At 32.9% G+C, this 14,557-nt stretch overlaps 2 protein-coding genes across 3 annotated transcripts in view; one reads left to right on the top strand and one right to left on the bottom strand.

Moving 5' to 3' along the window:
- Nucleotides 1-6,427, bottom strand: part of Slh (sec1 family domain containing Slh) — a 74,063-nt gene extending 67,636 nt beyond the window's left edge. Inside the window, exons 1-2 of one of the 2 annotated variants that reach the window (XM_076503541.1) lie at nt 6,249-6,427; nt 2,193-2,263 (exon numbers count right to left, since the gene is read on the bottom strand). In XM_076503541.1, coding sequence (XP_076359656.1) covers nt 2,193-2,263; nt 6,249-6,273 — 96 coding nt within the window. In that variant the 5' untranslated portion in view covers nt 6,274-6,427. The remainder of the gene's footprint in view (nt 1-2,192; nt 2,264-6,248) is intronic. The other variant, XM_076503539.1, reaches the window with a different exon arrangement.
- A 1,735-nt stretch (nt 6,428-8,162) lies between these two features.
- PCB (Pyruvate carboxylase) overlaps nt 8,163-14,557 on the top strand; it is a 119,273-nt gene continuing 112,878 nt past the window's right edge. Inside the window, exon 1 of the mRNA XM_076503535.1 lies at nt 8,163-8,179. The gene's annotated coding sequence lies outside the window, so the exon portion shown is untranslated. The remainder of the gene's footprint in view (nt 8,180-14,557) is intronic.

Raw genomic sequence — 14,557 nt, 5'->3', positions numbered from 1 at the left:
TTTCATGCAAAGCTACACAGGGGCTTTCTGCATTAGCCATCCCTAATTTAGCAGTGTAAGACTAGAGGGAAAGCAGCTAGTCATCACCACCCACTGCCAATTTTTACCAATGAATAATGGGATTGACCATCATGTTTTAACACACCCACGGCTAAAAGGGCAAGCATGGTTGGTGCAACAGGGATTGAAACCCCCAACCCTCAGACTACGAGTCGAATGCCTTAACCCACCTGGCCATGCCGGGCCTCTTTTCAATATTAATATCTAGTATTGCCTCTAATAAATTACACAATATTATAATCTGTTTTCTTTATTTACACTTTTTGAAGCTATGGTGAAGTTCAAATTTTACACCAAAGCATTTCATACTTTATCACTGTGGTCCAAAACAATAAACATAGTGCGTGTATAAAAAGAAGGCTGTGACATGAACATCCACAAAAAAAACTTCCTGTGGCTTGGGGTTTAATCTGATATTTCAAGTTATCTATCTGTATTATTTATCAAGTAATTGTAGCTCTGGTACTTGAACTGTTGATTAAAAAAAACACAAGTGTACACAATAAATTTAAACATACTAAAGATTTCACGATACAAAAATAATGAAAATGCATAAAAGTTTCAGATTGTGAATTGAAAATAATCATGAAATAAAATGCACACATAATGTAGCACTCCCACCAGGAATAAAGTGTTTGATATAGTCCCAAAAGAATGAGGGTTTGTTGATCAAAAGCAGATCCCACAAGTGCGGATGGTAACCCTTCCTTTAAAAAAAAATAATCCTGTGCTTCGAGAACAATATGTTATTAGTAAACACACAATACATAAGTTAAAGATATTTGCCATATTTTCTTAAATTTCTCTCTCCAAAGTACAAATCTAAAACTTATTAGCCATAAATTTGTTTTCAAATAAATTATTCTTAATCTGATTACCACAACAAAATGATTATCTGAAATGCATTTTAATTTTGTTTTACAGTAAATAAGAATTAGTATATGGTCAATTCATAAACTTTTTAAAAGTTAGCAATGCATTAAGGTTGTAATGAATATTATATCAACATTACAAAGGTGTGACTAAATATTCTATCAACATTACAGAGGTGTGACTAAATATTATATCAACATTACGAAGCTGTGACTAAATATTCTATCAACATTACAGAGGTGTGACTAAATATTCTATCAACATTACAAAAGTTTCACTAAATATATTTCTCTCACAATATTCTTAACACATATTCTAAGCTTTATAAATTCCCTCTTCTCTGTAAATTCTTTCTGGAGTAGAGAAAAATAGTTAAAATATCAATAATTTCTTTGTGATTTTATATTTGATAAATCATGTGAACTACCTTGGTTTGTTACTAAAAAGAAACTGGTCTGATGGAGATAAAAGGCTCACACAAGGAAAAGTCAGATCAGATCATGTGATCAGGTTACTAGCGTTTATTATGCTTCAAGGTCAAGAATGAGAAGGCAGTAGGGAGTGTACCTTTAACACAGACACCATACAACACAACAAATTATTACAAAAGCACATCTGAGTGAATGCTAACAGGCAGCAGTGAACTAACACGATAAAAATTTGTCCTCTTATACTTTTGACAACTCTACTGTATTTACTTGTGGCATTTAAAAAACAACAATAATTAAACATACAACCAAGTCATGATAAAATATGTAAATTATTTGCTCTAATTCAAACTCAGCATACAGTTGAAAACTGTTATATGAATACCTTGATTTAAAATGTTTCAGGAAAATTGCAATAAAACAAATGGTACAAATGTTTCAACAACAAAAAACTGAAACTATGCTATGTCATAAGCTAACTGAAAAAGTTATCAAGTGCTTATTTGATACCTAAGTGGGTCTATACATTTGTAAGGAGCATGACATTATTTAAGTAGATCAGCTGTCAAGCAGAGGAGATGTAACATTAAATAATACATGTATAACAGTAAATCCCTACAACACACAGTCCAAAAGTATTCCAACTTTTGGTGATGTCCATTCAAAATCCAGGTACAATTTTCAGTATGAACAAAGGAAATAGTAAAACATTAGGTAACAGTAGACAGAAACATGTATATATATATACACATACATTTGTATCAGTTACAAGAAAAACTACAGAGAAATTAAATATATTTGCATTTAAATACTATTGTTAGTCTAACATACCTTCCATGTAGGTTCCATTACTGCTGATTTGGTAGGAGTGACATTGAAATTCAGCATTCTCTTCAAAGCAGCTTATAATAAAAAAAGCATTGTTATTAATAATTCTAGTCCATGTCTTTTAAATGCAAGAAAAATGTTTTCCACAATATAATTCTTGTACATATAGATACAACTTAAGTAATCTAAAAAATATTCTAAATAAAGTTTTAGACAAATTTCCTTGTACACTGTCCATTGTTCTTTAAATGATTAATTATGATTCATGTCATTTACAAATACTCCTAGTGATTTACAATGTCATTTAAAACTGAGCTTTAAAATTAAATTACACAAAATAAACATTTATAGTCACCTATGAATGTTGATCCTACTATATCCTTTAAAAAGCCCATGTTATTGAAAAAAATATAAATAAAATATATACAAAAAAGTCTCTCTTTGAGAGCAGTGACTCTTCCCAGCTGTCTCAAAGTGAACTATCTTTTGTTCACAAAAATTCATATCATAATAAATATAATTATTCCTATACTATAATAAACTACAATTGAAAATTCCAAGCTCTAATAAAACAACATAAAGAAAAAATTGAGAACTTAAAAACCTGTAAATAGGGATTGTAAAAAAAATAAAGGAAACAAGGCTTGAGATACAATAAATATTATTTATTCAAACTGCAAACCCCTATTTTGGCTCCATACTGTTACCTAGAATTACACCTGATGTCAAAATATGAATTTGTGGTTTGAGTAAATAACGTCTACAGTATCTTCAGTCTTACTTCCTTACTTTTTACAATCTCAATTTGCAAGTTTTTAAGATTCCCATTTTTTATTAAACTTGTTTTCTGACTTTTTTTTATGCTCAACTATGAGTAAACAACTACTCAATACGGTAGCTAACTCTAAACATTGTAATGATAATAAACATAGTAACTAGCTGATATGGTTCATGATCAATAACTGTAGTTATTGATTACATGATCATATTAGTTCAAAATATATAATGTTAAACTGCAGCTGGAGATTGTCAGAGAGATTTGTTGAAAAATAGTGTGCAATTTATAGTTTTTGTGTGACTAAATTCTCTCTATATATAATCCATAGAAATGAAAAAATATATGCCTAGATTAATACACCCCCCCCAAAAAAAAAATACAATAGGTTGTAAATAATATTGTGTATTCATTATGAATTTTTCTATATGTCTATGTTATTATTATGTATTGTTTTGTTTTTTTACTCATTCATATCATACATAATATAAAGGTTGGCTCCCTAAAATAACTAAATATACAGTGTACAAAGCTTTGTTTATCTACATTTAAACAGTTGTCTAATATTCATCTCCTATTGTCTAATAACTCCTCTCTCACCCTGTTTTTATGTTTTTTAAAAGAAATAGATATCTGCAGCTTACGTAAAATAGACTTAAATACCTCAACAACATTTATTATTCTATAAAAGGTTAGGGTGCAATATATCAATCTTCTTTTGTTGCAGGCTGGCAAGAGAATAATAATTACAAATAGACCATTTTTAACAGTTTTTTTTTTTATGAGTCTAATACATGACTGTTTTTGTGCAATTTTACATGTGTATGCTTTATCAGTAAACAGTAAAGGTTTCAAAGTATTGTTTAAGCTGAACATTCACTGTTTAAGGGGAATTTTGTCCAAACATACTGGTAAGATTCTGTGCAATTCCTTGAAATCCCTATTGAGGTTCATGATAGTCATTTAAATATATAAAATTGCCATTTTAGAATTGTCATACAGTGAGAAATTTACAAGATAATAAAATGAACACAGATAATGGTCTGTAGCCCACAATCATTTAGAGATATCTATAATACATCTACCTTATGTTCTAAGAAATTACTTGAAATTTACCAACAAACAATCCTGCTGACTAAAAAAGTATATATGACATGCCTTCCCATGATACTGTTAAATTATATATGCAACATTTTAAATTCTCATTACACACCTTAACAGAGATTGTTTATTTTCACTTTCTGTATTTTCCTAACGTGTTACATCCAATTAAAAATTATTTTTATGCTACAGATACTTCAAGTTTCATACCATATTCCATTGAAATGTCTCATTTGTAATTAATTTTTATTACATAAGTTACATAGTGTGCTAGAACTTACACAAAAAATTAATTAAAATTTTAAAGAGCAGTTTTTAAGTATCTCATCAAAGTGCAAAAAAATGTGGTTCACTATCTACCTGGAAGACTATATCTACAGTAGTTACTTGTGTGACTTTTAATAATTTAATTTGAAAGAACATAACCAAAAACAAGCAACATAAAAAAAAGGCATTTCAACTCTGTATGAATACCTATCAATATACTGGAAAAAGTACCTGAACAACCAATACAAATTCAACATACCACTCCTTATATAATGTATTTCTAGTATTTTTATGTGTATTACAGGATAGTTGTACATTATCTTTCCTATTTTAAAGTTTAATAATTAAATAACTAAGGAAATATAACCATGCATTTTTTCAAAAACTTGTAGCCAAACTCAATCATTTTTATTGTCATGTTTTTCTCACTCCAATGAGTAGTGTTACCCCATAAAATGTCAAATGTGCAAGGAAAAACTCAATGCATCATTTGGCTTGCAGAGATCAAGTCTATGACTGTTTTGTTGTGTTATTACAGACACCAGTACAAGAAAGAGGTATAGGGGTATGCTAAGGATATTGTGTATTACACACAATTATCAAACATCATGGAGCTAAAGGCCAGGATAACAGACACCATCACCACTGTATTGCATCAAATATGAACTAATATCAAATACTGGTTAAACATGCTGAGAGATACTAATGTTGCACAAGTGTACTGACATGTCAATAACTGTTTGAGTTAGGTTATAGAAGGTTGAAAATTGCATAGTTGTATTTCCTCAGTTAGTTCATTATTAAACTTTAAAATAAAGAAGGTAATTTTAAATCACCCTGTATGATTGAACTATTCAACTCCTAAAGCTGGATAAATCTAAAACATAAATTGATATGTCACTAACATAGAGAAACAGGTTCAGAAGTGCCTGTTTATTATTATTATTAATTTGAGTTCAAGACATGAATTTGTACTAAATTTAATGCTTAACAAGTCCTTAAGAATGTTACCAATAAATAATAAGTACTGGTTTCCACTGTAAATAAACATTTTGAACAATTTAATTACAGACAAGTCTGCAATATTTTCTCTTGATATATCTTACATTAGTATTTAAAATCACACAAAAACAATCTCTCTAGTCCCATGAAATTCAATCCCTATATTTGGGGAAAACACATACTTGCTTGACATTATAAAAATTGACACCTTTGTATGGATTTATTTTTTAACTCCATATATCCAAGGACTGATAAGTTTTAATAACTTATTAATACCTACAAGGTAGGAAGTTAAGTATTTTAAACCCACACATCTACACACTTGCACTTTTTCAAGACATCAGTATATTTAATTCAAGGTTGATACCCATTGGCTTAGAATAATTTCATTTATTGGCATTCACAATGCTTTCAACATTACAAATATCATTTGATAACACAGAAAAAATAATAAAACTTTTATCAACATTCATTTAACACCTAGTATTAATGATATGTATAAAGCAAGATCAAAACAGAATTTAAAATTACAGTAGCTGTAGTAAGGTTCCTTTTACATCTGCTCTACAATGATCAAATAAATATCTTGGATCTTTCTTATTCTGCATAATACTGTATATTCGTTATATATTTGTTTTATACATGCCTAAGGTGTTTGTGTGTTCTAACAGTGTTGATTTTTTCAATCAAAAGTGTTCATTTGTTGACCCCTGTTTTTAAATTTCTTTAACATTTATACTCGAACTTGCCCCATAATAAGCACCCTTTTCCCGAAATTTTTCGAACTATTGGAAGATGCATGCGAATATCCAAAATTTTAAAGTTTTAAACATCTGTAAAAATAAACTTTCAATTTTAAGTTTCATTACAGAGCTAAAATAAATCTATAGTATAAATATGTAGATTCACACTACCAGTCTGTTTCTCCCGCAATGACATGGTTGTTTATTTAACGAGATTACGAAGTTTAACAACTAACAGAACAAAACTTGACTTAAGTTAATATGTACGTTTACGACACATAATATCACGTCGTCTTCGTCCACGATGGCATCAAATGCCTTCGCCCATCTGGTGGGTTACTACTGTGATAAATCTGTATTTGTCATGTTGACTTCCAAAATTTTATTTTTCAATAAAAGCAACTAGACGTTGTGTAAAAGAGAAGAAAATGTATTAGGTTATTTTGTTATAAATGTATTCTTTTTATCGCCTTTAAATCCAACCGGGTTGAAAAATTGCTATATAGTTTTTTACTTATCGGTTTGTCTAACATAAGATTCAACATATCACAAAGCGGCGATGTAAAATATTCAGTGTGAGATATTCTTAGCCATTAATTGTATATCTCATCGCTAAAAAGGCAAAGCATTCCTCAATGACTGCAGATCGGTAAAAAGGACATGTCTCCGGAAAGTTTAAAGACCCATCAAATGATCTTGCAACATAACTTTGGTTTATATATTAATAACTCCTTTGCTAATAAAATGATAAAATGATCAAAACCTAAATAAAATTTCTAAACTATTTTTTTCAATCATATTTAATAGGTGATCATTGTTTACGAAAGGGTGAGGTGGTGAAAGTAGGATTAAACCTGATTTTATGTATTGAATTTGGTTTGGTTTGAATTTCGCGCATAGCTACATGAGGGTTATCTGAGCTAGCCATCTCTAATTTACCAGTGTAAGACTAGAGAGAAAGCAGCTAATCACCACCACCCACCGTCAACTCTTGGGCTACTCTTTTACCAACGAATAGTTGGATTGAGCGTCACATTATAACGCTAGCACGGCTAATAGGGCGAGCATGTTTAGTGTGAGGGATATTCGAACCTGGGACCTTCGGATTACAAGTCGAGTGCCATAACTAGCCAGCCATGTCGGGTCGTTGTGGATGGTCTGCTGTCAGACATTTTGTATAATTTCTGTAAAGTAAAGTAAATGTAACTTTTACTGTTACATATACCTTAGATGTCTGTGTATAGGAATTATATTTGTACTCATATATTTTGATTGCATTTTATTTTTGAAATGTACGGTCAGTCCCACTGTTCGTTGATAAAAGAGTAGCCCAAGAGTTGGCGGTGGATGGTGATGACTTGCTGCCTTCCTTCTAGTCTTACACTGCTAAATTAGAAACGGCTAGCGCAAACAGCCCTCGTTTAACTTTGCGCAAAATTCAAAAACAAACGTCTATGTTTAATATAAACTGTTTTATACTGTTTTGTTTATCGTAAAGTGGTTGGTTCGTTGTTGTTAAACACAAAACTACACAATGGACCATCTGTACTCTCCCTACCACAGGTATTAAAACCCAACTTTTAGTCTCATAGGCCTGAAGACTTACAACTTAGCCTCTATTGGAGTTCAAAACAGTTGTCTTGTGTTTTTATTTAATGTGATTTTCTTTTAATTTTGAATGGTCATTCCATTCAATGTTTAATTAATTTCAAAGAAATTTTGTGTTTGTATTTAATGCTATGCGATTTAATTTGTATATTTTTTGCAATTGTTTTTAATGTGAAAGTACTTGTATTACTTTTTGGTTTTTATTTTAAAGTTTTATTTTGTATTTTTATAATGAGGTTTACTTTTTTAAGTTGCTTTTATGCAAATTATTGTTTCACAGGTTTATCATTGTTAAATGACATATTTTTGGTAACTGAATTTTGTTTTACCAAATCTTGCCGACAGGAATAATGTTCTGAATTTCGCACAAAGCTAAACAAAAGTTATTTGCGCTAGTCGTCCCTAATACAGTAGTTAGTAAAAGACTGGAGGGTAGACAAATAGTCTGTCTCTCTCTCGGAATTTGGATGATCTTATGTACCCTGGAGGGTCAGGTAAGCTTTGACCTCTTCCTTCAGTTTCATGATCATGCAGTATGAGTAGGTATAGCTACTACTTTAAGGTTAGAGTGGTCTGAGTTCACTCCGACCATTTTCAGGGCAATGTATATGTACTATTTTCGTACATTTGTCGATATGAATTTGCCCTATCAGTAGGTAGTCCAGTTTTATGCTAGCCTTTCTTTTTTAATATTTTTTTTACATTTATTTTCGTGTTTAAAATATATGTTGATCGAAGAGAGATGTTTAGGACTATTTTCATCATGTATGCGGTACCCATCTAGTTCGCATAATAATTCATTTTTCATTCAATTTTTATACGTTATTGTACTATGTAGGAGTCCATCTGTTATCGTTGGTATGTTTGAATATTTGTATACGAAATTAGATAATGCGGTTCTGGAAACTGTATGCTGTTGTGAGTAGTGTGTTTTGTACTGTTTGCAGTTTGGTTTTTATTATCTTGTCACTTACGTTAATCCAAGCTGTAACTGCATAATCAATTACTGATCTAATGTATGTTTTGCAGATTTATAGTATATTGTCTGTTGATGCTCCACTGTTCTTACCAGTTAGATTCCTAGCATAGTTGGTTCTTCGCCAGACTTTACTTTTAATTTAATTTAAGTGGTTAATCCATATTAATTTTGAGTTATAGGTTAGACCGAGAAATTTAGCCGATGTAGCAGTCTGAAGTAATGTTCTATTCATATATATTTCAGGTTGTACTTTTTTGTACTTTGTCAGTTTGGTAAATACAACTAATTGTGTTTTTGCTGTATTTGTTTTGATTCTGTATTTTTGGCAGTATTCACTTATTTTATTTAATTATGGTTCTATGTTTGTGGCTGATATTGCTGGTGTTAGGGCACTTTTCCAGACTGCCACATCATTAGCGAACTGTCCAGAAAATCCATGATTAGGATCCTTCAGTGGCATATTGTTTACATATATGATGAAGAGTATAGAGCTAGCCACACCTCTCTGAGGGACACCAGTTTCTGGAGTAAAGCACTCAGAAAAGGTTCCCTCTACATCTACTTTACATTTTCCGTTTTCCAAAAGTTAGATGGCCAGCGAATAATTCCACGCGGTAGTCCCATTTCATGCATGCAATGTCGAACGCTTTTTTAACGTTAAGAAAGCAGGTAACAGTGCATTGTTTTTTCTTGAATCTATCTATTATTTCTTTAGTTAGTCTTACTAAGTGGTCAGTTGTTTGTCTAAATATCCTAAAACCGTTTTGTTCTTCAGGCAATTTAGAGGTTATTTCAAAGTATGTGTAGAGTCTATTATTAGTTATACGTTCTAAAATTTTACCTACACACCTGCCCAGGCTGATTAGTCGGTAGCTATTAGGTTTATTGGCTAGTTTTCCTTCCTCATGGGTCCCCCGCTAGTACAGCGGTAAGTCTATAGATTTACAACGCTAAAATCAGAGGTTCGATTCCCCTCGGTGGGCTCAGCAGATAGCCCGATGTGGCTTTGTTATAAGAAAACACACTCCTTCCTTATGGAGCATTAATATATTAGCATGCTTCCAAGAAACCGGTAAGTATTCATGTTTTGGAATTTGGAATTCCGCACAAAGCTACTCAAAGGCTATCTGTGCTAGCCGTCCCTAATTTAGCAGTGTAAGACAAGAGGGAAGGCAGCTAGTCATCACCACCCACCGCCAACTCTTGGGCTACTCTTTTATCAACGAATAGTTGGATTGACCGCCACATTATAACGTCCCCACGGCTAGGAGGGCGAGCATGTTTGGCGCGACGGGGATGCGAACCCGCGACCCTCAGATTACGAGTCGCACGCCTTACGCGCTTGGCCATGCCAGGCCTTGGTAAGTATTCAGAGGATAATAATAAGTTGAAAAGTGCTTTTAAGTAGTCAAATAATATCGGAGTGCCTTTTTTGAAAAGGATGGCTTATATCCCATCTTCACCCGGGATTTGTTTTTGTGTGTGTGTGTGTGTTGTTTATTGCTTCATTAAATTCATGTATCGATATTCCTTTAGTTTAGGGCCCGGCATGGCCGAGCGTGTTAAGGCGTGCGAGTCCTAATCTGAGGGTCGCGGGTTCGCATCCCCATCGCGCCAAACATGCTCGCCCTTTCAGCCGTGGGGGGTGTTATAATGTGACGGTCAATCTAACTATTCGTTGGTAAAAGAGTAGCCCAAGAGTTGGCAGTGGGTGGTGATAACTAGCTGCCTTCCCTCTAGTCTTACACTGCTAAATTAGGGACGGCTAGCACAGATAGCCCTCGAGTAGCTTTGTGCGAAATTTAAAAAACAAACAAACAATCCTTTAGTTTGCATCGTGTCCTCGTAGTTGGTTATTTTATATTTGTCTCAGATATACTTGTTCGTCCAATTTGTTTTTATTGTTTATTATATCATTTGTGACTTTGTTGTAAAAATAAATATTTATATCGGGATCAGTATGTGTTTTAAATGTATTCTGTAGTTGGTGTTTGAAACCTTCGGCTTTTTCTTTATTTGTGTAAGGTATTGTTTTATTATACTCAAGTGTAGGATAATTTTTTTGTGGCTGAATTGTCATTGGTGAGTCGTCTAAGGCGTGTCCAGAATTTTTTCGGGTCAGTTTTATCGTTTCATTTTGAACAAAAGTTGTCCCATTTATCTTGTTTTACTAGTTTTATTTGTGCTGGAATGTGTTTTCTTGTATTGTTTATTTGTGTTTTGGTTTCTCTGTTGTTGTTGTTTTTGTCATGAACTGTCTTCTTAATTGTCTTTATTTTTTGATTAGGGTGATTATTTGGGTGTTTGGTTTTCATGTGTTATTTGTTGTTTTATAGTTTTCTTTCGGTATTGTTTTATTTGCCGCTTTTTGAAAGCACTCTGTTATTGTTTAACAGTTATCCAATTCTATGTGGTTCTTTACTCCTTCTAAAACGTTATTAGGTAATTGATTATCTAATTTCTTTTGATAGTATTGCCAATTTATTTTATTGGCAACTATACTTTTCTTTTCTATAGGCTGAGATCGAAGATGCAACATATTGGTGGGTTGTCCCTATCAACATCTTTTCTCACCCATCATTTAATTAGTTTCTGGCTCATATTATACGTACTAAGACATAAAACTAGTGACATACGCTGTATGTGTGGGGGTATTATCATTCATTAGGGCTATACCATTATTATCAATAAACTGTAACAGGTTTCTTCCATTGATGTTTGCATAGCTACAGCCAAAATTAACATTTTTGCTGTTTAAGTCTCTAATGACTTTAGAGATTTGGTGAACAGTATATTTCTGCTATTGTGACTTTTGTTCTATTTATTAGCAGGATATCCACTAACTAGTCTGGTTTGTTTTGAATTTCGACCAAAGCTACACAAGGGCTATCTGCACTAGCCGTCTTTAATTTAACAGTATAAGACCAGAGGAAAGGCAGCTAGTCATTAACACCCATCGCCAACTCTTAAGCTACTCTTTTACCAGCGAATAGTGGGATTGACCGAAACATTATAATGCTCCCACTGCTGAAAAGGCAAAATGTTTAGTGTGACGGGGATTCAAACCCGCGACCCTGAGGTTACGAATCCAGTGCCTTATCTACCTGGCCATGCCGGGCAAGTGACTTGTTTTTTGTTCATATGTTTTTTTTTAATTTCGCGCAAAGCTAGTCGAGGGCTATCTGCAATAGCCCTCCCTAATTTAGCAGCGTAAGGCTAGAGGGAAGGCAGCTAGTCATTACCACCCACCGCCAATTCTTGGGCTACTCTTTTACCAACGAATAGTGGGATTGACCGTTACATTATAACGCTCCACGGCTGAAAGGGCGAGCATGTTTGGTGCGACGGGGATTCGAACTCGCGACCCTCAAATTTCCAGTCCAACGCCTTAACCCACCTGGCCAGGGCCGGCAACTAGTCATCACCATTCACTGCCAATTCCATGGGCTACTCTTTTACCATCGAATAATAGGATTGACCATCACATTATAACGCCCCAACAGCTGAAAGGGCGAGCATGTTTGGTGTAACGGGAATTCAAATCCGCGACACTCAAATTTCCAGTCGAGCGCCCTAACCACTTGACCACGTCGGGCCTATTGTAAAGTGAGTAAATACAATGAATTTTGTTATATCTTACGAAATTTTGTTTATTTCCCTCATTAAATGTTATTTATGGCAAATCTGTCAATTAAGAAGTCTGACTTTTGCATTTATAGTATTAAAAAAATCAAAAAGCCATCTTAAAAATGTGTGTAATAATGTTTCGCGCAGTTTGAAGCATAGAATTATAGATAACGTTAAACATACATTATCAATAATTTCAGCTGTACAGGGAAACAATTTAACTAAAAAACTGACATGATTTTAAAACACACTAGCACTAAACTATACTGATAATTATTTAAGTTGCTCCAAGGAGTTGCTCTGGAGAACAACCGGTACAACAATAATTTTTACCCTCATGGAAGTTATTGAAAAACAAATTTTAGGTTAAGACTTCTTACTCTCCAATTTTAACTCATTCACTTGTTTTTTCCAACTAAATTCAATCACAAATTATTTGTTTGAACTTCATCGAGTCGCGAACTTGAATTTCAACTTCTAATAAAGTGAAGACGTTAGATTATTTAATCCAAAATACAGAAATACAGTTAATCTACAACATTTCATTAGAGATATATAATATAAGAAATATATTTCAGCAATTCTAAATTAAATGTAATGTAATTATTAAACAAATAAGAAGGTTTCAAACATTTTACTATTAACACACAGAACTGCTCATAATTTGCAAAAAAATTGTTGAAGTTTCATGAAGTGTAGAAGTTGTTATACAAAGTGAAAATGCCTATGATAACAAAAGGAATCTATGAAGCATGATGCAGCTACAAGAGATTTTTCTTTAACAATATAAATCCAAGGGATAAATTCATGGTTCGCTTCAGATGTATGCACTATAACTATTTAGATTTGCTGTTAAGTGAAATACTATAAATACGAGAGGGAAATATGTATTCAATAGATAAATCCTTTAAATAATGCTGTTCTCGTATTATGTAGTTGGACATGAATAAACAAAAAGCAACTGAGTACAATCTGGAGTTGTTGCACATGAATTTAAAATAAATAAATGTAAAAATGCGAAATGACTAACAAACGAATTATGTGTGCAATGTTTCTATAGTTTCTGCATGTCCTGGTTACCCTGATGTTTCAAGGCTGTAAACGTGCCTTAATCCTTTTAACTAAGCAAAGACTACATACTGCGTCTTCTCCCCTTAATCTTAGCTAGCTATATATGTTCCGGTATGGACTTCTTGGAAGACAGCTTATTAAAACAGGCAATACGAAAACCCACATAGCAAGATTGGTCTAATATTGTGTATAGAGCACTGGTTTAGATACGTAACATATGAACTTGTAGGTTACTTAACCTTCTTGTTTTTGTTCAGGCATTTTTGTAGTTTTCTCTTTCTCTGTCATTCTCTTCTGAGTTCTTTAGTTTCTAAATCTCGGCAGGCAGACAAAACTTAATTGTTAGTAACAGAATACCGTGCTTGTTATATAAAGACTTTTGTGTTTAATAATACATTAAACTTTCCTTTCTCCCATTTATTGTCTTTGTTCAATTTGCTCCTCGCTTAACAGTCTTCAACCTGTATTTTGTAGAAATGTTCGGTTCTTCTACTGTAATGGCATACAACAAATAACTGACTAATAAACCATGTTTTATGCTTCCTAGGATAAACGAATGACTCGGCTGCACTACTGTGAATGTCTTGACAGCGACCTACGCATGACATCAGCATTATTATTTCAACAAAAGAGAGAGAGAGAGAATTATTACAAATGCCATTTCTAATGTTTTGTTTGTCATTATGAATATAAAACTACGCAATAGGCTACTTGTGCTATACTTATGACAGGTATCGTAGCCTGATTTTTAGTGTTATAAGCCTTCTGTCTTACCGGTGAAACACTGGAAAGAAGGCTTCTTTGTAAATGAAACGAAGTCTGAAAATGTTTGAAAAACACAAACTCACTTCACAGAACAAACATCCTGGAAAGAGTTCTTTTCCCCAGTATGATGACATTGGTTAACATATCTCACATTTCCTGAAAGAAAACTGAAAAATGTTCATCAGTATTTGACGAAACCTCCGATATTTTACAGACCAAGGTCTTCCACTAAGGATGACAAATGAAGAAGAATACTTTTGCAACTTTTAAAATTACGAGTGCAAATAGATGGTCGCCTACTAAGACTGCTGAATAAAGCGGCCAAGAAATTATTGTCCAAATATTATGTCGTTATCTCTTCGGAGTAATGTAACTTAAAGCGTACATAAAAAGTGTATAGTGCATGATCATGAGAGATGATATGGTAGAC

The sequence above is a fragment of the Tachypleus tridentatus genome, chromosome 6 (assembly GCF_004210375.1).
Source record: "Tachypleus tridentatus isolate NWPU-2018 chromosome 6, ASM421037v1, whole genome shotgun sequence".
Classification (NCBI taxonomy): domain Eukaryota; kingdom Metazoa; phylum Arthropoda; class Merostomata; order Xiphosura; family Limulidae; genus Tachypleus; species Tachypleus tridentatus.
Note: the sequence above shows the minus strand (reverse complement) of the source record. Positions and strands in the feature narration are given on the sequence as shown.